General features: G+C 43.3%; 1 protein-coding gene across 1 annotated transcript; it reads left to right on the forward strand.

Annotated features, from left to right (window-relative positions):
• Positions 1-1,485: 1,485 nt before the first annotated feature.
• Positions 1,486-25,176, forward strand: LOC111952142 (ammonium transporter Rh type C 1). Its single transcript, XM_023970669.2, has 11 exons — positions 1,486-1,733; positions 7,523-7,715; positions 19,669-19,819; positions 20,034-20,181; positions 20,274-20,440; positions 20,606-20,743; positions 20,925-21,061; positions 21,206-21,330; positions 22,289-22,362; positions 22,737-22,804; positions 23,094-25,176. The coding sequence occupies exons 1-11, from the start codon at positions 1,511-1,513 to the stop codon at positions 23,131-23,133; spliced, it is 1,464 nt and encodes a 487-aa protein (XP_023826437.1). The 5' UTR covers positions 1,486-1,510; the 3' UTR covers positions 23,134-25,176.
• Positions 25,177-26,348: the final 1,172 nt, after the last annotated feature.

Consider the following 26,348-nt stretch of genomic DNA (forward strand, 5'->3'; position numbering starts at 1 on the left):
CACGTTTCTCCCATTTCAGTTTCCTCCAACACTTCATCAGTGTGTGAGGTGAGGTTTACTCTCAGTTTACACATGCCTCTGTGTTTCAAGGAAATGTTTCTAAGACTTAGTTGAACACAGTGGACAGTGTTAAAGCTGTCTAATGTAATTGCTAAGACTTAAAATCAAAGATTATACTATAGTTCAGGACTGTCTGACTACGTCATTTCAATGTGGATGATGAGGTAATATTTGGTTGAGACATTGCTCAATGAGATTACAACCTATATTCACCCACTCAAAAAGACAGCCAAAAGTTAGTTGATTTTCCATTGTGTTATCAATATGATTTCAATCATCTAAAAGAAAAACTAAATTCCACTTTAAATAAAGTTTGATCAGATTTAGTCTTATTCTTTAACTTGTATTTTTGGTTGAGATGGAGACTTGAATCCAACCTATACATTTTTAACATATTTGTTTTTTGATAGATGATATAACATTGAAAATCTGACTTTGTTTTAAAGGTACAAAAACATATTTTATACAAGGTTGGCCTATTTTGAAATTGAGTTACCATGATGACATAATCCTGTGGTTGAGATTTCACCCTCAAAACAACAGTCTACATTGATGACTCTTTGGAAATCCAATGTATTTTACACATAGATTCCACTTTTTTCTCATTTACAGCANGAGATTTCACCCTCAAAACAACAGTCTACATTGATGACTCTTTGGAAATCCAATGTATTTTACACATAGATTCCACTTTTTTCTCATTTACAGCAATGACCTGGGGAATAGTTACAGGGGAGAGGGGGGATGAATGAGCCAACTGGAAGAAGTTGTTTTTGCCCAAAACTGGTTAAATCAAAATTGTTTTCACTTCATTTCAACCAAAACATTCAATGTGATGACTTTGAATCAATGTGGAAAACTGGGAATTTCTTATTTTTTTCACGTAAATTTGAACCGAAATCCAATGAAATTGTGAAATGTTTTGTTGATTTCAGGTTGAATTCACATTAGTTAACAACTCAACCAAAYGTAAATACAAAATTGACTGTCTGACTGCCCCGCTGTCATTGCCTCCACCTTCCCCGTAAGTTTAATGACAGCAAACAAATATTACCTGGTCATCCAGGGGCAAGAGGGAAACATAAGGTGTGCAGTGGACCTTATTCTATTCTATTTTATTCTACATAACTGTCTAATCTTTTTGTGACAGGAATCTTAGTATGTAAACATTTTCTGGAGTATTTTGGGGTGTCCTGGAAAGAAGCTACGTGAGAAAAAATCAAGTTCATGTTTACCTCGAGAGGCGCGGAGATGTGGACTCAGAAGATTCCAAGCGGACACACCTCCGCCAACACCCTATCCGCCCTCCTCCCTGCTCACACATCTGAGATAATGAGGGCCCCCTAGAACTGCTGTCATTATCGCTTACACACTAGGCTACTGTACAACATATTTGCCCGTCTTTATCCATAAGGCACCAAGGCAACTGGACCATTGTGGCGATACCAGAATGGGTTGTAGACAAAGCTTTAGGCAATGCTGTGACCGGCCGAAAAATACCAATGTCCGAATTAGTCTTCCAGCAGTGTGTTTCGTATGGCAAATTGCCATGATCATCTTATTCGGCATTTTTATCCGTTATGACCAAGAATCCGACGCACATTGGGCAGAGTATAGAAAATTTCGAAACATTTCCAGTGACATTGAGAACGACTTCTATTTCAGATACCCAAGTAAGTGACCCAAAATGATATGCTCGGTTGCTTTTACATTTCCGTAAGTTATGTTTTCTTTTTAAATTGTTTTTTWAATTTACATTTTATTTAAACACCAACCAGTTGTGATACAAAATAGTAATATATATTCCAAACAAATCTTTGCCAATTTGGTCGTTTTATTCAGAAACGTTGGTCATTAGGGTAGTCATTTTCCTCTACAAAAGGATCACTTTTTATTGTCATGTTAATAAAAAAATGTCAACGCATAGCGTAGTATTTTATTTAGCCAGGCAAGTCAGTTAAGAACAAATTCTTATTTACAATGCTGGTCTACCCCGGCCAAACCCTAACGACGTTGGGCCAATTGTGCGCTGTCCTATGGGACTCCCAACCACAGCCGGTTGTGACATAGCCAGCCCAATTCCAAATCTCTACTACAATGACCTGAGCTTGAATATACAATTAAATAGTTGAGCAGTTATTAAATTAAACTGTACATTTAATTTGTTGAGAAATAACATGTCATGTTAAGGTGATGACACCTACTATACTATTCAGGGCTGGCGTCAGAACGAATCAGTTGGATGGGTATTTGATTTCAATAGGGGGGCACTTTTTTTTCACTGCACCTCCTATGTTGCACATATTTTTTAAATAGATGTTATAGTAAAGGCATAGGCGGCACGTGAGTTTGGGGAAGTTCCCAATTTATCCTACCGTCTGCATGCCAGTTATGCTTTTTATATGTAAATTTTTGTGGAACAGTTTCATTTCAATAATACGTTTTTCGTTTCTCAAAATCATTGCCATGTGGTTAATTATAAAAATCKGAATTAAACCGATAACATTTAAAAGCTGAATCTAACGCAAGAGCACCAGCCTCTGGGCGGCAGGTAGCCTGGAGGTTAGATTGTTGGACCAGTAACCGAAAGGTTGCYGGATCAAATCCATGAGCTGACAAGGTAAAAATCTTTCATTAACTGCCTGAACCAGAAAGGCAGTTAACCCAGTGTTCCCCGGTTGCCGAAGACATGGATGTCGATTATTAAGTTGAGTTAAATGCGGAAGACACATTTCAGTAAAGGACTTCAGTTGTACAATCCCCTTGACTGTCTGGACATGGTCCAGCAACTGTGTGAATGTAGGTCCATTTACAGTTTCACTTTAAAGTATATTGAGTTATCCCCCCAGTAAAATACTACTTGAGTAAAAGGCTAAAAGTATCTGGTTTTAAATGTACTTAAGTACAGTGGTGGAAAAAGTACTCAATTAACATACTTGAGTAAAAGTTAAAAGTTAAAGTAAACGCTACACATCAAATTCCTTATATGAAGCAAACCAGATGTCACAATTTCCTTTTTTTAATATAAAACATGTTTTTATGGGCAGAGTTCCTCTGTCCAGTGTCTGTGTTCTTTTGCCCATCTTAATCTTTTCTTTTTATTGGCCAGTCTGAGATATGGCTTTTTCTTTGCAACTCTGCCTAGAAGGCCAGCATCCTGGAGTCGCCTCTTCACTGTTGACGTTGAGACTGGTGTTTTGCCGGTACTATTTAATGAAGCTGCCAGCTGAGGACTTGTGAGGCAAGTCTAGACACTCTAATGTACTTGTCCTCTTGCTCAGTTGTGCACCAGGGCCTCCCACTCCTTTCTATTCTTGTTAGAGCCAGTTTGCACTGTTCTGTGAAGGGAGTAGTACACAGCGTTGTACCAGATCTTCAGTTTCTTGGCAATTTCTCGCATGGAATAGCCTTCATTTCTCAGAACAAGAATAGACTGACGAGTTTCAGAAGAAGGTTCTTAGTTTCTGGCCATTTTGAGCCTGTAATCGAACCCACAAATGCTGATGCTCCAGATACTCAACTAGTCTAAAGATGGCCAGTTTTATTGCTTCTTTAACAGCACAACAGTTTTCAGCTGTGCTAACATAATTGGAAAAGGGTTTTCTAAAGATCAATTAAAATCAATTAAAATGATACATTTGGATTAGCTAACACAACGTGCCATTGGAACACAGGAGTGATGGTTGCTGATAATGGGCCTCTGTATGCCTATGTAGATATTACATAAAAAATCTGCCGTTTCCAGCTACAATAGTCATTTACAACATTAACAATGTCTACACTGTATTTCTGATCAATGTTATTTTAATGGACAAAAAAATTGCTTTTCTTTCAAAAACAAGGACATTTGTTGGTACAGAAACCTTTGTTTGCAATTACAGAGATCATACGTTTCCTGTAGTTCTTGACCAAGTTTGCACACACTGCAGCAGGGATTTTGGCCCACTCCTCCATACAGACCTTCTCCAGATCCTTCAGGTTTCGGGGCTGTCGCTGGGCAATACGGACTTTCAGCTCCCTCCAAAGATTTTCTATTGGGTTCAGGTCTGGAGACTGGCTAGGCCACTCCAGGACCTTGAGATGCTTCTTACGGAGCCACTCCTTAGTTGCCCTGGCTGTGTGTTTCGGGTCGTTGTCATGCTGGAAGACCCAGCCACGACCCATCTTCAATGCTCTTACTGAGGGAAGGAAGTTGTTGGCTAAGATCTCGGCGATACATGGCCCCATCCATCCTCCCCTCAATACGGTGAGTCGTCCTGTCCCCTTTGCAGAAAAGCATCCCCAAAGAATGATTTTTCCACCTCCATGATTCACGGTTGGGATGGTGTTCTTGGGGTTGTACTCATCCTTCTTCTTCCTCCAAACACGGCGAGTGGAGTTTAGACCAAAAAGCTCTATTTTTGTCTCATCAGACCACATGACCTTCTCCCATTCCTCCTCTGGATCATCCAGATGGTCATTGGCAAACTTCAGACAGGCCTGGACATGCGCTGGCTTGAGCAGGGGGACCTTGCGTGCGCTGCAGGATTTTAATCCATGACGGCGTAGTGTGTTACTAATGGTTTTCTTTGAGACTGTGGTCCCAGCTCTCTTCAGGTCATTGACCAGGTCCTGCTGTGTAGTTCTGGGCTGATCCCTCACCTTCCTCATGATCATTGATGCCCCACGAGGTGAGATCTTGCATGGAGCCCCAGACCGAGGGTGATTGACCGTCATCTTGAACTTCTTCCATTTTCTAATAATTGCGCCAACAGTTGTTGCCTTCTCACCAAGCTGCTTGCCTATTGTCCTGTAGCCCATCCCAGCCTTGTGCAGGTCTACAATTCTACCAACCAGAATTCTTACTGGTTGGTAGGTGATCAAATACTTATGTCATGCAATAAAATGCAAATGAATTACTTAAAAATCATACAATGTGATTTTCTGGATTTTTGTTTTAGATTCCGTCTCTCACAGTTGAAGTGTACCTATGATAAAAATTACAGATCTCTACATGCTTTGTAAGAAGGAAAACCTGCAAAATCGGCAGTGTATCAAATACTTGTTCTCCCCATTGTATATATATACACTGCTCCAAAAAATAAAGGGAACACTAAAATAACACATCCTAGATCTGAATGAATGAAAATATCTTATTAAATACTTTTTTCTTTACATAGTTGAATGTGCTGACAAACAAAATCAACAACAACATTATCAATGGAAATCAAATTTTATCAACCCATGGAGGTCTGGATTTGGAGTCACACTCAAAATTAAAGTGGAAACCACACTACAGGCTGATCCAACTTTGATGTAATGTCCTTAAAACAAGTCAAAATGAGGCTCAGTAGTGTGTGTGGCATCCACGTGCCTGTATGACCTCCCTACAACGCCTGGGTATGCTCCTGATGAGGTGGCGGATGGTCTCCTGAGGGATCTCCTCCAAGACCTGGACTAAAGCATCCGCCAACTCCTGGACAGTCTGTGGTGCAACGTGGCGTTGGTGGATGGAGCGAGACATGATGTCCAGATGTGCTCAGTTGGATTCAGGTCTGGGGAACGGGCGGGCCAGTCCATAGCATCAATGCCTTCCTCTTGCAGGAACTGCTGACACCACTCCAGCCACATGAGGTCTAGCATTGTCTTGCATTAGGAGGAACCCAGGACCAACCGCACCAGCATATGGTCTCACAAGGGTCTGAGGATCTCATCTCGGTACCTAATGGCAGTCAGGCTACCTCTGCGAGCACATGGAGGGCTGTGCGGCCCCCCAAAGAAATGCCATCCCACACCATGGACTGACACACTGCCAAACCGTCATGCTGGAGGATGTTGCAGGCAGCAGAACGTTCTCCACGGCGTCTCCAGACTCTGTCACGTCTGTCACATGTGCTCAGTGTGAACCTGCTTTCATCTGTGAAGAGCACAGGGCGCCAGTGGCGAATTTGCCAATCTTGGTGTTCTCTGCAAATGCCAAACGTCCTGCACGGTGTTGGGCTGTAAGCACAACCCCCACCTGTGGACGTGGGCCCTCATACCACCCTCATGGAGTCTGTTTCTGACCGTTTGAGCAGAAGACATGCACATTTGTGGCCTGCTGGAGGTCATTTTGCAGGGCTCTGGCAGTGCTCCTCCTGCTCCTCCTTGCACAAAGGCGGAGGTAGCGGTCCTGCTGCTGGGTTGTTGCCCTCCTACGGCCTCCTCCACGTCTCCTGATGTACTGGCCTGTCTCCTGGTAGCGCCTCCATGCTCTGGACACTACGCTGGCAGACACAGCAAACCTTCTTGCCACAGCTCGCATTGATGTGCCATCCTGGATGAGCTGCACTACCTGAGCCACTTGTGTGGGTTGTAGACTCCGTCTCATGCTACCACTAGAGTGAAAGCACCGCCAGCATTCAAAGTGACCAAAACATCAGCCAGGAAGCATAGGAACTGAGAAGTGGTCTGTGGTCACCACCTGCAGAACCACTCCTTTATTGGGGGTGTCTTGCTAATGCCTATAATTTCCACCTGTTGTCTATTCCATTTGCACAACAGCATGTGAAATTTATTGTCAATCAGTGTTGCTTCCTAAGTGGACAGTTTGATTTCACAGAAGTGTGATTGACTTGGAGTTACATTGTGTTGTTTAAGTGTTCCCTTTATTTTTTTGAGCAGTGTATATATACTGTATTTACAAAAAAATATATGGGGGATTGGAAGTGATGCAGACAATTACATTGATGGAAGCTACAATCTATCTGCAATATTAAAGCTGATCTACTCCATAAAAAAAAWGAAAATAGTGTTATTTACCAGTATGTACCTTCAGCACCTGACAGACATTATGACTATAAGGATGTGTCTTTTACATTTTTTACATCCAATACCCTGATCATTTAAACTTGTTTGCGGACATGGGCCATGAATGTACTGGCAGGACTATTTGTTGCCATGTAAAAAACACTTAGGGGCCCAGACAGACTGTTGTGTTGGCCCAGACTGGCGGGAGTCTCAATCCTGTAGAGGCATAGCAGATTAACACTGATAAAAGCATTATGATCGCAATCACAATCACCTGCACTACTTTAGCTACTTCAATTTCAGTGTTTGCAATGGAGATACACATGCAAGAAGATCCTGTCTTCTGCTCAGTATTGTGATAGAAGAGGATAACCATGTACCTACATCACCACCAGATTATGGCTGTGGGTCAGATAATGGGCAGGTTGTACATATTTTTCTGAAATAGTTCCAGACAGCGTAAATGTATTCAACAGACATTTTGTCAATATAGTTTGATTTAATCAGAGGATGGATATGTTTGATCAAAGACCCATCAGTCATTTCCAGCTCCAATTCCATTTATCGCCTTGGTTGAACTTTGATTGATATGGAACTGACACCAACTGACCCTCTCATTTCCATGACAGTATTGATCTGCACTTCTTACTCCTTTCTACCTCTCCCCCCCCCCCACATCCCCTATCTCTCTCAGGTTTCCAGGACGTCCATGTGATGATCTTTGTGGGCTTCGGTTTCCTCATGACCTTCCTGAAGCGCTACAGCTTTAGCGCCGTGGGCTTCAACTTCCTCATCGCCGCCTTCGGCCTTCAGTGGGCGCTGCTGATGCAGGGCTGGTTCCAATCTCTGGACCCCATGGACGGAAAGATCAAGATCAGCATGGAGAGGTTAAAGTTTGACGGCTTTGGTCTAACAGTGTTAAACTAGTTTTCTTGGTCTATTGAGATCAGTGAATACTAGTATCGGATTTGATAGGTGAAAGTGATGTGGGTTGAAAAAATAATAAGCTAGTTAAAGCATCCCTTTTTTCAGCGCAGTGAATTATATAAATCCATACAATATTGTATGGATTGATTTAATTTTTTTAACAAACTCACCCCATTCAACATCAATGTATAGAGCTCTTCTGGCTGACCATTCACTGACTATAGTATGTATAACTTTTGCATGAATGAGTCATATGTGAATGAGTCAGTCATTCAGAACGTAGACCTACGTCATTGAAATCAATCCATAGAATAACATATGTTCATGGAAGAGGATCATGTGAGTGTGAGTGCCAGAAAGAGCCTATTTAAAAAAACATATATATATATTTGACCTTTATTTATACAGGTTTTTCTCATTGAGATAACATCTCTTTTCCAAGAGAGACCTGATCCAATAGCAGCATTGGGAACGTTTCAGACAAAACAACTGACACAACATGAAACAAAACTATAAACACACATACAGTACAACAAAAACATTTCACGTTAAAAACACGAAGGTCTTGACTAGAAACAGCTGTCCTAAAGACGGAGGAGAAGTGGTGTGACCAGTCTGTGTGTGAAAATCCATCATAGTGTCTTCAGAAAGAATTCATACCCATTGACTTATTCCACATTTTGTTGTGTTACAGCCTGAATTCAAAATGGATGAAATTGATTTATTTTTCTCACCAATCTATACACAATACCCCATAATGACAAAGTGAAAACATGTGTTTTTAGAAAGGTTTGCAAATGTATTGAAAATGAAATGTAGAAATATCTCATTGACATAAGCATTCTCACCCCTGAGTAAATACTTTGTAGAAGCACTGTATTGATTAATGTGACAATTGCTGTTCAAATGATTAACTGTTTATAATTACGTGATTAAATTAATCAGGTCATTATTAACTCAGTAACCTAGGGCACCATGGGAAAGTTTGGTTTTATTGAGTTTCTATTTCCCAAATGTACTCAAAGAATATCAGAATATCGATTTTACAACAGTCGCTAATTAATTAATTTCCTCTACAGTCTCATCCTGTATGTCGCATAATCCGGGAATTTGTACAAACCCGAGTCCCACTACCACAACAATTGAGTTGATTATTTATTTACTAACAAGCTAAAATTATAATATAAGAAACACAAACACACAGTCTAGGCTATTGATTAGAACTTAGTACAATGAAACAGGTCCCAAGCGGACCAACACAATATGACCCGTGTTACACAAAATGGGAATTTAAAAATAGATAGAAAGAGAGAGAGTGCGCGAGAGAAGAACACACTTGGGTACATTTCTAAACTATTCTTAGTTTAACCCTAACCTTGCCCTGAACTGCCGCTCTTATGGGTCAGAATATAAGGATGTAATTACGTGTCGAAGGTATCCGATGGGGTATCCGATGGGGTATCTCCTCGTGGACCGAGTTCCTCCTTTTCCTCTGATGGCGGCACTTCTGTTGTTACCGGGTGTAACTCTCTGATTGTCCACACGATGTCAGTGTCCTTTCTCTTAGTGGTCTGTTTCCTCGCCCCTGTTCTGAAAGGGGGTCTTCTGAGTACGGTCAGCCGTGTAGCTCAGGGCTCCAGTGTAGGAATGAAAGCAGTGTAGAAACACGATTCCTTGGAAAGTGGTAAACGGGTGGTCCTGCTTGAGTTCACGCTCTTAGACACAGCTACTCATCCGTAGCATAGATTGTTAAATGGTTCCTTTGTCTTCTTCAACCCCGTGTTGCGTTTTGGGTTTGTGACTACCTCGGACCTTGGCTGCAGCTCGTGGTCACCTAGTCTGCTATGTTAATTCTTAACTCACACGTTTTATACCCTCGGGTCAGAAAGGGGCGTTTCCGTCTTTATGGCAAGTTCTCTGGGCGTCGCTAGTTACGAGGCAAGGTCTGGATTTTACTCAGATCCAATTTAGACAACTATCTTCACATTTCACCTTTACAAAAACATTCTATTTGATCTGGACATTTTCCACACAACGTACAGTATGCAAACATCAGGTACATATTGTGAAAACCTTTCAAGTTACAATGTTTTCATTATAACGTCATCATTTAACTTTTAATAACATAACAAAAATGACATTCATTTTCATATTCCATCTATCGTCATTACCACCATTATGGCTGACGAAACATATTGTCCCAAAGTCCATTTATTGCACGTTACTGTTCTGAGGTAGGTTCTCCATAGGCCCATCATACATTCCATCCCTCCACAGTGAGAGGACAAAGGGATTTTGTCTGCTGCCTTAAGATTTACAATGGGTGTGAGATGTCATTAAAAAAAACACCTCCATACCTATCCCCCTCCGGTGGGTGTGAGATATATCATCTGTAGGAGTGTGGTCCATGGTAACTTGACCTGAACAGGCCAGTCATGACAGTCCCCCTCTGGTGGGTTAAACTTGGAAGGATTCTGCATGCTGCAACCCACCATAAGAATGACCATCGGATGTCCTGGTTTGTGGATCATCGTAGCAGTCCCCCCCAAGTGGTTTACCCTTGTAGGATTTCTGCACGCTGCAGATCACCACCAGAATGGACATGGGAGGTCCGGCGGTGGCTCTGGGTTCTGGCCCGTCGTCCGGTTGTCCCGGCTAATGGATCTAGGCAGTAACTTGGGCAGACGTTAATAAGGCACAACACACGCAATACATCATTACATTTCTTCCCCAAATGAGCGGCGTTGTGGCTTTAACTGGTGGTTGTATGGGGAACTTGTTTATGGCTCTATCACTTCAAAGGAAATTAAACAAAATTAATAAAAACATAAACAAGAGATATACAAAATATAGCTATCACACCATAATCATCTAACTTGGACTATGTTCTATATATGTCCAAGGTCTCTATCATGGCATTGACTCTAATGTCATATCTAGGGCGATCCTACTTGAAGATGGGTAGTTAAGGCATTTGGAAAAATGTCACCCTGAATGACAAAGCTTACATTGGAGACATTACAGGGCTGACCTAGCGAATTCGGGAGAGGAGGCTGGGGATGTTGTGGATGGACCCCCTGATGGGGTTTCAGGATCTATTGCCAACTTGGGATCGCTTCCGTCCCACGGGTGATCCTAGTATAAGACCTCATTAGGTCTTCCATTGCACATGTGTGCCTGTGTACGTAGTAGGTGCGTGCACATGCCAAGGGAAATAAGACCAAGGATCATGTTAACAGTCAGGATACTGTCCGGCACCGTCCAAGAGCGGGTGACAGACCAATCTTTTGACTTGTAGTCAGTCGGGTCAACTAAAAGTGCCTCATCCAGTACGTTAAGATCAACAGTCATTGGTCCCTTGTACTGGATTTGGTTTTGAATGGCTTGTGGTAACTCAAGGGAACGCTTAGCAAAAGCGTCAGGCATTTCAATCTCTGTGTCTATTGTGACGTCGGGAAGTTGGTATAGAGCGAGGTTGTCTATGTGGGTAATCACCCCCTCTGGTACAGTCTGGTTGGGGAGGTTCAATTGGGTGGTTGAGTCATGGCGTTCGTAAGTCATAGTAGCGGACACTAACCGTGTGTTAACCAACCATCGATTCCGTACCACCTCCACTTGTGTGGTGGTGGCCCCATCCCTTGTTTGGTTTGTTTGGCTTTACAGCGTTCTTCGCTGGGGATAGGCTTAGGACCACAAAGACGCTCAGTGTTATCCCTGACGAACGGTTTGCTAGGACTGAGGTAGTGGACGTCTTTGGTTAGAGTACACATTAACAGGTTAGGGGTGAGATAGAAATCTGTATTGTGTTCCTGATAAGCTTTGACTGGGGGTGTAGCAATTTTCACGTGGGTACTGTCGCGCCAAAATCGTACATTTAGAATCGTTTTCAATCTATAGATATTCTCCAGTTCAACAACCGGCAGCGTCAGTAAAAATCCCACTTCATTACGATCAACATCAATGTGTATTGGGATTATCGACTCCAGACTATAGGCCAAATGTGACTGTAACAGCCTTATTGTGGTTGTCGTAGCTGAGGTCAATATGTCGTGCACCATTGAGAGGGGCACTAGATATGAGGGGATTCTATTCATGGCCAAGTGGTCCGTAGAAGAGCTAACTTCACAGAGAAAATCCTCCAATAACAATCGAATCAATTGGACATGGGCAAAGTCATGGTTCATGACCTCTATTAGCTTTCCTACAGATAGGAGGGTTTTGTTCAGGAGAGTAGCTTGTGTGTTGACCACCAGAACAGTGTCCTGGAGAGACTTTCCCACATGTTGCAACCTGAGTGTTTGTGCTTTCATCTGTTGCTGGATACGGGGCAGCTCTTCAGTAATCTCCCTAACATTTCTCTTGACTGTGGCTAGACTGACTGCATTGACGGCAGTGGTACCTAGGGAAAATAATGACCCTACGGCTGCACCTATCGAGAGTAGCGCCCCGACAAATAGTTTTTCTCGCCTGGGCTCTGCTAGTTCTGACTGGGTGACTGTGAACTTTTGGAGTTGGGCCAACATATGGGCAGTGTCTAGCTGGGCCGGTGCTTAACTGCCTGGGTGGTCCAGTCAATCCCGGGCCAACTCAAATGCGCCGCAGGTGGAATGTGTTGGCGGTACACATTCTCTCCATCTAGGCGGAGGTACACCCTCTGCGTGTGTACTCTGCAGTTAGTTATATAATCAAATCAAATCAAATCAAATTGTATTAGTCACATAACACATGGTTAGCAGATGTTAATGCGAGTGTAGCGAAATGCTTGTGCTTCTAGTTCGACAATGCAGTAATAACAACAAGTAATCTAACCTAACAATTCCACAACTACTACCTTATACACACAAGTGTAAAGGGATAAAGAATATGTACATAAAGATATATGAATGAGTGATGGTACAGAACGGCATAGGCAAGATGCAGTAGATGTATAGAGTACGGTATATACATATGAGATGAGTACTGTAGGGTATGTAAACATAAAGTGGCATAGTTTAAAGTGGCTAGTGGTACATGTATTACATAAAGATGGCAAGATGCAGTAGATGATATAGAGTACAGTATATACATATACATATGAGATGGGTAATGTAGGGTATGTAAACATTATATTAAGTGGCATTGTTTAAAGTGGCAGTGGTAACATTTTTACATAATTTCCATCAATTCCCATTTTTAAAGTGGCTGGAGTTGAGCAGTATGTTGGCAGCGGCCGCTAAATGTTAGTGGTGGCTGTTTAACAGTCTGATGGCCTTGAGATAGAAGCTGTTTTTCAGTCTCTCGGTCCCTGCTTTGATGCACCTGTACTGACCTCGCCTTCTGGATGATAGCGGGGTGAACAGGCAGTGGCTTGGGTGGTTGTTGTCCTTGATGATCTTTATGGCCTTCCTGTGACATCGGGTGGTGTAGGTGTCCTGGGGGCAGGTAGTTTGCCCCCGGTGATGCGTTCTGCAGACCTCACTACCCTCTGGAGAGCCTTACGGTTGTGGGCGGAGCAGTTGCCGTCCAGGCGGTGATACACGCGACAGGATGCTCTCTGATTGTGCATCTGTAGAAGTTTGTGAGTGCTTTTGTGACAAGCCGAATTTCTTCAGCCTCCTGAGGTTGAAGAGGCGCTGCCGCGCTTCTTCACAACGCTGTCTGTGTGGGTGGACCAATTCAGTTTGTCCTGATGTGTACACCGAGGAACTTAAAACTTTCCACCTTCTCCACTACTGACCGTCGATGTGGATAGGGGTGCTCCCTCTGCTGTTTCCTGGTCCACAATCATCTCCTTTGTTTTGTTGACGTTGAGTGTGAGGTTATTTTCCTGACACCACACTCCGAGGGCCCTCACCTCCTCCCTGTAGGCCGTCTCGTCGTTGTTGGTAATCAAGCCTACCACTGTAGTGTCATCCGCAAACTTGATGATTGAGTTGGAGGCGTGCATGGCCACGCAGTCGTGGGTGAACGGGAGTACAGGAGAGGGCTCAGAACGCACCCTTGTGGGGCCCCAGTGTTGAGGATCAGCGGGGTGGGATGTTGTTACCTACCCTCACCACCTGGGGGGGCCCGTCAGGAAGTCCAGGACCCAGTTGCACAGGGCGGGGTCGAGACCCAGGGTCTCGAGCTTGATGACGAGTTTGGAGGGTACTATGGTGTTAAATGCTGAGCTGTAATCGATGAACAGCATTCTCACATAGGTATTCCTTCTGTCCAGATGGGTTAGGGCAGTGTGCAGTGTGGTTGCGATTGCGTCGTCTGTGGACCTATTGTGTCGGTAAGCAAATTGGAGTGGGTCTAGGGTGTCTGGTAGGGTGGGGTGATATGGTCCTTGACTAGTCTCTCAAAGCACTTCATGATGACGGAAGTGAGTGCTACGGGCGGTAGTCGTTTAGCTCAGTTACCTTAGCTTTCTTGGGAACAGGAACAATGGTGGCCCTCTTGAAGCATGTGGGAACAGCAGACTGGGATAGGATTATTGATGATATGTCCGTAAACACACCAGCCAGCTGGTCTGCGCATGCTCTGAGGACGCGGCTGGGAATGCCGTCTGGGCCTGCAGCCTTGCGAGGGTTAAGGAGTCCTGGATCATAGCGGAGAATGATTCCCGTACGGGGTCCGCTCGTGATTACATCTGCTGATGTAAAAAAACTTGACCGTGCATAACTACTCACCCTCCAAAGTCAAAACTTTGTAGAACCACCTTTTACAGCAATTACAGCTGCAAGTCTCTTGGGGTATGTCTCTATAAGCTTGGCACATCTAGCCATTGGGATTTTAGCCCATTCTTCAAGGCAAAACTGCTCCAGCTCCTTCAAGTTGGATGGGTTCCGCTGGTGTACAGCAATCTTTAAGTCATAACACAGATTCTCAATTGGATTGAGGTCTGGGCTTTGACTAGTCCATTCCAAGACATTTAAATGTTTCCCCTTAAACCACTCGAGTGTTGCTTTAGCAGTATGCTTTGGGTCATTGTCCTGCTAGAAGGTGAACCTCCGTCCCAGTCTCAAATCTCTGGAAGACTGAAACAGGTTTCCCTCAAGGATTTCACTGTATTTAGCACCATCCGCCATTCCTTCAATTCTGACCAGTTTACCAGTCCCTGCCAATGAAAAACGATGGATGATGTTCTCGGGGTGATGAGAGGTGTTGGGTTTGTGCCAGACATACCCTTTTCCTTGATGGCCAAAAAGCTAAATTTTAGTCTCATCTGACCAGATTACCTTCTTCCATATGTTTGGGGAGTGTCCCATATGCCTTTTGGCAAACACCAAACGTGTTAGCTTATTTCTTTCTTTAAGAAATTACTTTTTTCTGGGCACTCTTCCGTAAAGCCCAGCTCTGTGGAGTGTACGGCTTAAAGTGGTCCTATGGACAGATATTCCAATCTCCACTGTGGAGCTTTGCAGCTCCTTCAGGGTTATCTTTGGTCTCTTTGTTGCCTCTCTGATTAATGCCCTCCATGCCTGGTCCGTGAGTTTTGATGGGCGGCCCTCTCTTGGCAGGTTTGTTGTGGTGCCATATTCTTTCAATTTTTTAATAATGATTTAATGGTGCTCCGTGGAATGTTCAAAGTTTCGGATATTTTTTGATAACCCAACCATGATCTCTACTTCTCCACAACTTTGTCCCTGACCTGTTTGGAGAGCTCTTTGTGCTGTTGTGTACAGCACCCTCATGGATTCGTTGGCTTTTCAGAAAAGTCACAGGCTGGTGACATGTTTCTATGATCACCTTTTGTATGCCAACATAACTGGTGAAGTGTTTGACCGCCCAGATTGTCGACAGTAGCGCCTTTTCGCAGTCTGAGTACTTGTGTTCAGCAGGGTTGAGTGTTTTGCTCGAGTAAGTAAGCACACGTTTGTCTTGGTCGTATTTTTGGTACAACCCAGCACTAAGGCAGTGCTCTGAGAAACCGACTTCCAAAAATAATGTATTTGTTGGGGTATACCAGGCAGGGGGCCTCGCAATGCGGGTTTTTCAAGGAAGCCACAGCTTCGTCGTGAGTGCCCTCTCAAACGAATGGGGTGTCTTTCTGAAGACGGGTCAAAGGCTTTGACAAGAGAGATTGACGGGAGTAATTGACGGGAGTAATTACATACTCCCAAGAAACTGCGCACCTCATGAAGGTTTGTAGGTGTTTTGATGTTGCGGACTGCTTAGATTCTGTTAGACTGTGGCAGGATGCCCTCAGCACCCACCAGAAGCTCAATGTAGTTTACCTTGGTCCTGCACCATTGTCTTTTCATGATGACCAACTTGGCCCGTGTCCCGTGTTGGGTAAGAACGTGGTCCATCTCGTTAAGGGGATGTGACCAAGTCTCACTTCTCATGAGAAAGTCGTCCACGTAGATTATCGTCCCCCTGGAGGCTGCGTCTGGCATTGCCTTGTGCAGGAAGATGTTGAACTCTGAGGGGGAATTTGCATACCTGAACGGGCAACGATTGAACGTAAAGAGCTTGTTCAAGAAAGAAAGCCAACTTGTGTTGGTCACGAGGGTCGACTGTCATGGTCCAGAAACCATTCGCCCCGTCGATGGTGGAGAAGTACTTGGAGTTTGCCACCTTTGGCAACTCTTGGTCGAGCTATGTCATTGGCCAACGAGACAACGGAACTAGCTTGTTGAGTTGTCTATAGTCAACCGTAAGACTATTCTGGTGGCATTTACCCGTTGGTTTCAGAACAGGCCACATGGGAGCGCTGTACATACTGTTACATTCCCTGATTATCCATTTAGCTAATCAAATCAAAATTTTATATATAGCCCTTCTTACATCAGCTGATATCTCAAAGTGCTGTACAGAAACCCAGCCTAAAACCCCAAACAGCAAGCAATGCAGGTGTAGAAGCACGGTGGCTAGGAAAAACTCCCTAGAAAGGCCAAAACCTAGGAAGAAACCTAGAGAGGAACCAGGCTATGAGGAGTGGCCAGTCCTCTTCTGGCTGTGCCGGGTGGAGATTATAACAGAACATGGCCAAGATGTTCAAATGTTCATAAATGACCAGCATGGTCAAATAATAATAATCACAGTAGTTGTCGAGGGTGCAACAAGTCAGCACCTCAGGAGTAAATGTCAGTTGGCTTTTCATAGCCGATCATTAAGAGTATCTCTACCGCTCCTGCTGTCTCTAGAGAGTTGAAAACAGCAGGTCTGGGACAGGTAGCATGTCCGGTGAACAGGTCAGGGTTCCATATCCGCAGGCAGAACAGTTGAAACTGGAGCAGCAGCACGGCCAGGTGGACTGGGGGCAGCAAGGAGTCATCATGCCAGGTAGTCCTGAGGCATGGTCCTAGGGCTCAGGTCCTCCGAGAGAGAGAAAGAAAGAAAGAAAGAGAGAAAGAGAGAATTAGAGAGAGCATACTTAAATTCACACAGGACATCGGATAAGACAGGAAAAGTACTCCAGATATAACAGACTGACCCCAGCCCCCCGACATATAAACTACTGCAGCAAAAATACTGGAGGCTGAGATAGGAGGGGTCAGGAGACACTGTGGCCCCATCCGATGAAACCCCCGGACAGGGCCAAACAGGCAGGACAGAGAGTCGATAATCTCTTGTACCGCTGCGTACGCTGCAAGCGGAATTTTGTATTGTCTCACAAATGTAGGAGCTGCTCCGGGTGGCATAGGAATACGCACCACATGAATGCTTGTAACACCGCAATCCAGCGAGTCTGCCGACCAGATCTCACTGTGTTTGTTAACCTCACTAGGGTACGTGGGTACGCTAGCGTCCCACCTGGCCAACATCCAGTGAAATTGCAGAGCGCCAAATTCAAAAACAGAAATACTCATTATAAAAATTCATAAAACATACAAGTGTTATACCTCGGTTTAAAGATGAACTTCTTGTTAATCCAACCACGGTGTCAGATTTCAAAAAGGCTTTACGGCGAAAGCATACCATGCGATTATCTGAGAACAGCGCCCAGCAGACAAATCATTACAAAAAGTTACCAGCCAAGTAGAGGAGTTACACAAGTCAGAAATAGAGATAAAATTAATCACTTACCTTTGATGATAATCACTTATAAGTGATTACCCCACTTATGTTGAATAGGAAAAAAATATTAGATTTTTCATATTTTCATAATATTTGTACTACATACTTGAGCTTGTGTCCTCAAACGTGAATACACCTCAGCAATTTTTTTTTTTTAAATACCAGAAAGGTAAGTTCCAGACCTTTCCAAAACTATACAACATTAACATTCCCAAGAGTGTGCAAAACTGTAATTAAGGCAAAGGTTGGCTACTTTGAATAATCTCAAATATAAAACATATTTTGATTTGCTTAACACTTTTTTGGTTACTACATTATTCCATGTGTTATTTCATATGTTTGCTGTCTTCACCATTGTTCTACACTGTAGAAAATAGTCAAAATAAAGAAAACCCTGGAATGAGTAGGTGTGTCCAAACTTTTGACTGGTACTGTAAGTATTCAGACCCTTTGCTATGAGACTTGAAATTGAGCTCAGGTATATCCTGTTTCCATTGATAATCCTTGAGATGGTTTTACAACTTGTTTGGAGTCCACCTGTGGTAAATTCAATTGATTGGACATGATTTGGAAAGGCACACACCTGTCCAAATAAGGTCCCACTGTTCACAGTGCATGTCTGAGGAAAAACCAAGCCATGAGGTTGAAGGAATTGTCCGTAGAGCACCGAGACAGGATTGTGTTGAAGCACAGATCTGGGGAAGGGTACCAAGAAATGTTTGCAGCATCGAACGTCCCCAAGAAAACAGTGGCCTCCATCATTCTTAAATAGAAGAAGTTTGGAACCACCAAGACTCTACCTAGAGCTCGTCGCCTGGCCAAATTAAGCAATCTGGGGAGAACGGCTTTGGTCAGGGAGGTGACCAAGAACCCTATGGTCACACTGACAGTGCCCTTAAGTTCCTCTATGGAGATGGGAGAACCTTCCAGAAGGACAACCATCTCTGCAGCACTCCAACAATCAGGCCTTTATGGTAGAGTGGCCAGATGGAAGCCACTCCTCAGTAAAAGGCACATGACCGCTGCTACAATTTTGCCAAAAAGGCACCTAAAGGACAATATTCTCTGGTCAAATGAAACCTAGATTGAACTCTTTGGCCTGAATGCCAAGCGTTACTTCTGAAGGAAACCTGGCACCATCCCTACGGTGAAGCATGGTGGGGCAGCATCCTGCGGTGGGGATGTTTTTCAACGGCAGGGACTGGGAGACTAGTCAGGATTGAGGGGAAAGTACAGAGAGATTGATGAAAACCTGCTCAGGACCTCAGACTGGGGCGAAGGTTCACCTTCCAACAGGACAATGACCTTTAGCACACAGCCAAGACAATGCAGGAGTGGCTTCAGGACAAGTCTCTGAATGTCCTTGGGTGGCCCAGCCAGAGCCCGGACTTGAACCAGATGGAACATCTCTGGAGAGACCTGAAAATAGCTGTGCAGCAACGCTCCCCATCCAACCTGACACAGCTTGAGAGGATCTGCAGAGAAGAATGTGAGAAACTCCCCAAATACACGTGTGCCAAGCTTGTAACGTCATACCCAAGAAGTCGCAAGGCTGTAATTGCTGCCAAAGGTGCTTCAACAAAGTACTGAGTAAAGGGTCTGAATACTTATGTTTACGTAAATGTGAATCAGTTTTGTATTTTTTATCTATTTGCAAAAATGTCGAAACATGTTTTTGCTTTGTCATTATGGTATTGTGTGTAGATTGAGGAAAAATTAATTTTAGAATAAAGTTGTAACGTATCAAAATGTCAAGGGGTCTGAATACTTTCTGAATGCACTGTACCAACCTAGCCTGGTCCCAGGTCTGTTTTTGCTGTGTTACAATGACCAAATGAGTTGGCAATTCAGCAAAAACGGATATGCTACCAGGCTGACACCAACCCACTATACATTGTAATCCTGCCCTGGTTCCTTCCTTCTCAGTCTGATCAATGCAGATTTCTGTGTAGCCAGCTGCCTAATAGCGTATGGGGCAGTGCTAGGCAAGTTGAGCCCAGTCCAGCTGATGGTGATGACACTGTTTGGAATCACTCTGTATGCTGTGGAAGAGTTCATCATCCTCAACCTCATACATGTAAGTCTTTACTAAATAAAGGCTTTAATATTAAGTCCTGCATAAAACCTGCATACATGGTTCTCACAAATGGTCCACAGTGATGCTGTATCAAGGTCTGTGCTTGATTGATTTTCTGAATACATTTACCGTTACAATCTGATTTTGTGGAATAGATGTTATCCACATATATGAATAAGGTGGCTGGTTTACTGTACTCCATTCTCCCCTACAGGCCAGGGATGCTGGCGGCTCCATGGTGATCCACACATTCGGGGCTTACTATGGTCTGTCCATCTCGTGGATGCTGTACCGGCCCAACCTGGACCAGAGCAAGCGTCTGAATGGCTCTGTCTACCACTCAGATGTCTTTGCCATGATCGGTGAGTCGGATTCACAATAGTTGACGCTTTGCACATTTTCCATAATGGTATAGATGCAACTGTACTACCATGGATCCACCCCTGTCCCGTAGGAACCCTGTTTCTGTGGATGTTCTGGCCTAGTTTTAACTCGGCCATCTCGGACCACGGTGATGGGCAGCATCGAGCAGCCATCAACACCTACCTGTCCCTGGCCGCCACTGTCCTCACCGCCATAGCCATCTCCAGTCTCTCCCAGAAGACCGGCAAGCTGGACATGGTAATTGACCATATGGTGTGCCTTACATACATTGGCCTGGTCCCAGATCTGTTTGTGCTGTCTTGCCAACTCCTATGGTCATTGGTGTAATGGCCATTCCCGTTTCCTTTTTATCATGCATCTCCGCTCAAGCTATTGGCCAACTTTTCTGTTCCTGTGTTCCAGGTTCACATCCAGAACTCCACGCTGGCAGGGGGTGTTGCCGTGGGTACGGCAGCAGAGTTCATGCTAATGCCTTATGGGTCTCTGATCATAGGGTTCTGCTGTGGCATCATCTCCACCCTGGGCTACATCTATATCACGGTAATGTAGATTATGGAGTCACATCAGCTTTATTCATCAGATTTATTTGCAACTTTCCACAAAATGTGCCCATCGAATGCAGTGAAGGAGTGTAATTGCTAGTTAGAGGCTAGTATAGTAGTGACTACTGACTGGGCTACTCATATTTGATTAGTGGGCATGTATGTGTCTGTTCCCTCAGCCATTCATAGAGAAGTATCTGAAGATCCAGGACACGTGTGGCATCCACAACCTCCACGCCATGCCTGGGGTCATAGGGGGCATTGTGGGCGCCGTCACTGCTGCAGCCGCCAGTGAAGGGGTCTATGGCAAGGAGGGGTGAGTTATGTGATATCATTATGCACATCCAATGGTGGCACAGAAGATGGACAAGAATGCTGCAGCAATGAAGACTGTTCAGTTTATCTGCTTCCAATTGTGTTTTTTCCCCCCCTTAGATATAGTAAATGTTTTTTTTAATAGGTTGATAAACACATTTGACTTCACGGGGGAATGGAAAGACATGGTGCCGAGCCGGCAGGGAGGACTTCAGGCAGCAGGGCTCTGTGTTGCCCTCTGCTTTGGAATCGGAGGAGGAATCATTGTTGGTGAGTTGGACACAATTTAACCGTCTCTAGATTAGGTTGTGTGTGTGTGTGTGTGTGTGTGCTGTCTCTTATACACATCTAGATGTGTATAAGAGACAGGTGTGTGTGTGTGTGTGTGTGTGTGTGTGTGTGCGCTGGTCAAAACAGGTTCTGCGATCCCAGGCCACCACACAAACAAAGCTAATATACTGTAAGATCAAAGGTTTTAAAATTCACAAAAATCTGGTTCACACACTCAGTCCCAGAGATGCAGTAGATACTGCTGGATGTCCTCAAGATTGGCTGCCACCACCACCCTTCGGTCATCATCCGCTCGCGGCACCCAGCCCACAGAACAGTGCTGTCAGCACAGAGGGAGAGGAAACATCCATTCTGAACAGAAGTATTCGACCTCACCCACACGTTTAAGGGTCTACCGTTCCTTATCTGCGTGGTAGTGGACGTTGTCGACACTGGTCCCCCTCCGGGTTTCGGTGGTGGCGGAGGCAGCAGCAGTGATGGCCATCTCCCTCTATCAGTAGGCCCAGACTGGTGCTGAAAGCTCCCTTTTCAGTTGTGTGGTAGCTCGTTAAGTCAATCAGGCCCTGGTGAGGCATACCGGGCCAACTCCTGTCTCCAAGGGGAGTCTACAATAAATCAATTAGGAAACACAAAAGGAAGGAGAAACACAGCAAACAATAGAAATCATGCAAAATTTGAATAAGGCTCACAAAGTATATTAAATAAGCAAGGTCACTGCACACACAAAATAAATATTACATTCATACAAAAAAGTATGGTCTCCTTTTTGGGTTAAATATAAGGGAGACAACATGTGACACATTCATGAGTGTTTTTGTGAAAACAGGTTTTGAGGTAGCTGACAGGTTCATGTAGTATTGTGCGGCTGGGGTGGCGTATTTTAATAATTGCTCTATGTACTCCGTGGTGGTGAGATGAGGATGGTGTTTGTCCCTAGGCTGTATCCTGAGGATGCCTATCTGGGGGGATGCTCCTGATGACAACTGCTTTGACGATGAACTCTACTGGGAGGTGAGATAATGTACTAAACCATTAAAGTCCAAATGCATTCATAGCATGAAGACTGAAGTCATTTTCGAGCGATCTTTCTGAAGGTGATTTCTTAGCATTCTTTTGTTGAGAATTTGAATCAAAAACAATGTGTCATTGTTAAAGGGCAGTATATTTTTCCCCCTAAACTGTTTCCCTAATACTAGTTACGTCCTTCATGGAATGGTCAATACCAATATTTAGCTATTAGCTTGTTTCCAGTCTGAGAAGGTTTGCTTATTATGACTAAATGGTCTTTGGTTTGTAGAGGCTAAGGAAGGCTATAGCAGTGGAAACTATATATCTCTTTTATGTGCTTTTGGAAGTTCCAATCAAATGTTGATTTCTGTCCTCAGTTACCTGAGGATGAAGAGAGCATTCCACCTATCCCGGAGGACAACAACCACATGCGGAACAGGGATGTGTAAGTAGCAGATTTGTGCAACAATAGGATTATGGAGGTTAGATTGTAAGGCTTTTGTTCATTATGCCTTATGATACGACATTAGTTCCTGTTTTTTTTCATCAAACATCCCCTTTAATTTTTGTCAGATGGTCCAAAACCATCCTCAGAGAATTGCTTTCATTTACGTCTAATTCTTTTTTCTGGAAAAGGCTTAAAATAAAGATTAAAATCCAGGTCATGTGACATGATTAACCAAAACACAGGGCCCTAAAATGCCTTTGTCCTCATAAAATGTGTTATGTCACAGTACAGAATCCCATTTCTCTATGGAACAGAGTCAGAACTGACGCTAGAGCCTGATGTCATCTCCCCCCTACAAAAACTGATGGTTCTATCCTACACTGACTCATGGTGGACAGAAAACACTCCTCTCCTCCTGTTCTGTTCATGGAATTTAGTCAATCTTTACTTGTGGAATCACAAGAACTCCCAGAGAAACAGTGACATTTATCTTTGTTTAATGATTTTTTTGGGGCAAATAATAGAATAACCAGACAAAAATAATGGTGGCATGTTTTTATCACCAGTCGAATCCTAAGCAGGTAACCCTACATCGTTAATATTAACAGTAAGATAGGTGACTGTATTTTCCACATTGTCATTGTGTCACCTTACCAAAATAAGGCCCAGGGCCAAACCTCCGGTGATGCTGGTGTGAGAGGAATTATTGTAATAATCAGAATTTGTGGTGATTCTGTCCTTTTTGACAGGTATAATCAAATACAATTGTCACATGCTTTGTAAACATCAGGTGTAGACTAACAGTGAAATGCTTACTTACGGGCCCTTCCCAAAAATGCAGAGGCATAAATGGTCAGGAACCCTAACACGGCAGCTATCCACTGCAGCGCCATCTTCAATCTTCTACTGTATGTCATGTTTTGTTTATAGCTTAGGTTGATGTTTTTTTGGTCCAGCTGGTTTTATGGTTCATCCAAATGGCACTATGGAATTTCAGCTCAAGCTTTCATCGTTTAGTCATAGAACCTGATTAAATTTGCATCGCTGCATTCAAGGAGTGTAAAGTATATTTATGACTGTAGAGAAAGGGGGTACATTACCGGTGTTTATAGTGAGATGTGAATTTGATTAAACTAAATCAAGGCAATGAAAACTGCTGTGTTTGGATGTCTTCACTTATAACCTGTTTTACATATTTAATTTATTGTTCATTGTAATCTGTACGTTATGAAGCATTTTATTAAATCTAGCTACCCATTTGTGCAACCTCGTCACGAAGTGTTTGAGACTATTGTAGTGGAGTAGGTCTACTGTAGCAGGTCTTCACAGGTCCCCCAAACTCGACTACCTGAGAGGGTCCAGGTCCCAAATTTCTGATTGTATCGTTTCTCGGGTGTATGTAGCTACCAGTGGTGGACCCAACTACAGCTCTGCATAGCCTAAAGCATATACATTTTACGCTAATAAGGTGCATTTATTGACTTATAGATGGCCTAGCCAACATATAAAACTCTGTTCGTTAACCAGAAGAGAAACTTGGCTGATAAACCTTGTCACTCTGGTTCAATTGGGTCTAGGTCCAACTTTTTGCACCTGAGAAGACCTCTGTGTAGCCTCTTTTTTGGGGGGGTCCAAACAAGAAGTTCCCTCACAGAAAAAATTAAGTTACTCCATAATTTCATTTTGCAGGTCTTCTGCTTTGAAAACATTGAGTACGAAATAAGTTCAGTCTTTCATTGTAAAGTAAGTGGATCCAGGGCTTTTTCTATTAAGCTTACCAGTGAGAATTTCTTTGGAACCCTTCTAGACTGCTTCTTTTAGAAAAGCTACTCTTATTAGCAAGAAAATACATCCTATTTAATTCTATTACAGTGTATATGAACAGATTTGAATAAGATTTCATGTCCACTTTAACTCAGTGTAAAGGGAGTAAGGGGATACAATACTGTTTGTGCCGATACGTAAACCTATTGCATAGTGAAATGTGAGGTGTGTTTCTGAGCAGAAAGTTGGGCAACTATGTGGAAATCTTTTTTTTAAAATGTTTTATTTTCATTTTTATGTTTTTGTTATTATTATTGTACTTTCTTTTCTATTACACTATTTTGTTTCTGATTGTTATCATTGTTTCTGTCATTGTTTCTGTCTTTGTTGATGTTGTTTTTGTTTAATATCTATCAATATAACAAAGAAAAAAACATTAAGAACCTTTACATTGAGAATGTCAAGGAAATATATACTGTCTGTCACTGAGTTGTGTTTTTCAATTATCCTTATGTTTAAAGAACTGTGATATTTGTTTAAAACAATTTAAGATACAGTATATAGGCCCTACCACAAATATGGATATTTTTACTCCTGTTGTAACTAATGTAATTAACTGCCTTTGTGATAAGAAATTAAATCATTAAAACTAGTTTACAGTGAGAATGGAATAGCTATTTTATTAATGACGATGTATTGTATTCAAAAGAATGTGACATTTGTACAAATAAAAACACTACACAGTAGGTGTATCACCCTATCTCCCTACACTCAAACTCAACTCATACCAACCATTGAGACTTCACCTCATCCGATACATGTGTTCATGTAATTATTGCACAATACGCACCAATATATCACAATTTATTGCACATCTAAAAATCACTACCCAAATGCAACATCCCCAGATGTCCTGGTTTGTCCTCATCATTTAGCTCTAATTAGAGGGCTCTGACCCTAGCGTCAATTTCCAGCCACCTCACACAACGAATGTTTGGTAACGCACCATTCCTCTGACCCAGACCCTCCATAGTCCTCTCTTCAGAGAGATCACACAGGGGTCGTGAAGTCATTCCCCATGCTCTTCTGTTACACCAGAGTGACCACAGGAGCGATCACACACGCATGCATGCACAGGAGGGAGAGATCATGTCCATATAGTCTCCTGGGAGACTAGAATGACCATAGGGACAGGAACACATCAGAGCCCAGCCCGCAGCATCAGCCTAAACATGCCCCTGGGTCAAAGGTTTGACCAAGTGCAAAGTCACACTCAGGGCTCCACAGGTAGAGCCGCATGAATGGCTTACCAGAGGTTTCAGGATTCAGATTTTCATCTAAATCCCACTAAGCTCAGCATGGATCTGTAAAAACAATATGTCCCATTGAGTAGAGAAAGAGTAGGTGAGACGATTGTGGCCTTTATTGCTAGAGGATCTTGCTTTAGAGCCTCTGAATCGTGCTGAGAGCTTATAATGAGGTTTCCTGAATAAAAATGGTATCTTCTAACAGAAGAGCTCTGTTGTGCATGGTGTTTTACCTTCTTACAAAAAACAGCAGCATCCACTCTTTCTTTCATTTTGCCTACTACTACTGTATGCATCAATATGATCTGCCACTATGCATTTACAGTTCCCTCTGCAGTGATATTATGTTGCCCCGTATGAGAGAGTAGCTCATGTTGTGAATGTGGATGATTCCCACATCAGTAGTAGTGAGGTATCCTTCTCCTCTCTCTCACAAAGGCAGGCTTAGAGGTGTTTTCTTATGTCATCAG

Source organism: Salvelinus sp. IW2-2015, linkage group LG26 (assembly GCF_002910315.2).
Source record: "Salvelinus sp. IW2-2015 linkage group LG26, ASM291031v2, whole genome shotgun sequence".
Classification (NCBI taxonomy): Eukaryota; Metazoa; Chordata; class Actinopteri; order Salmoniformes; family Salmonidae; genus Salvelinus; species Salvelinus sp. IW2-2015.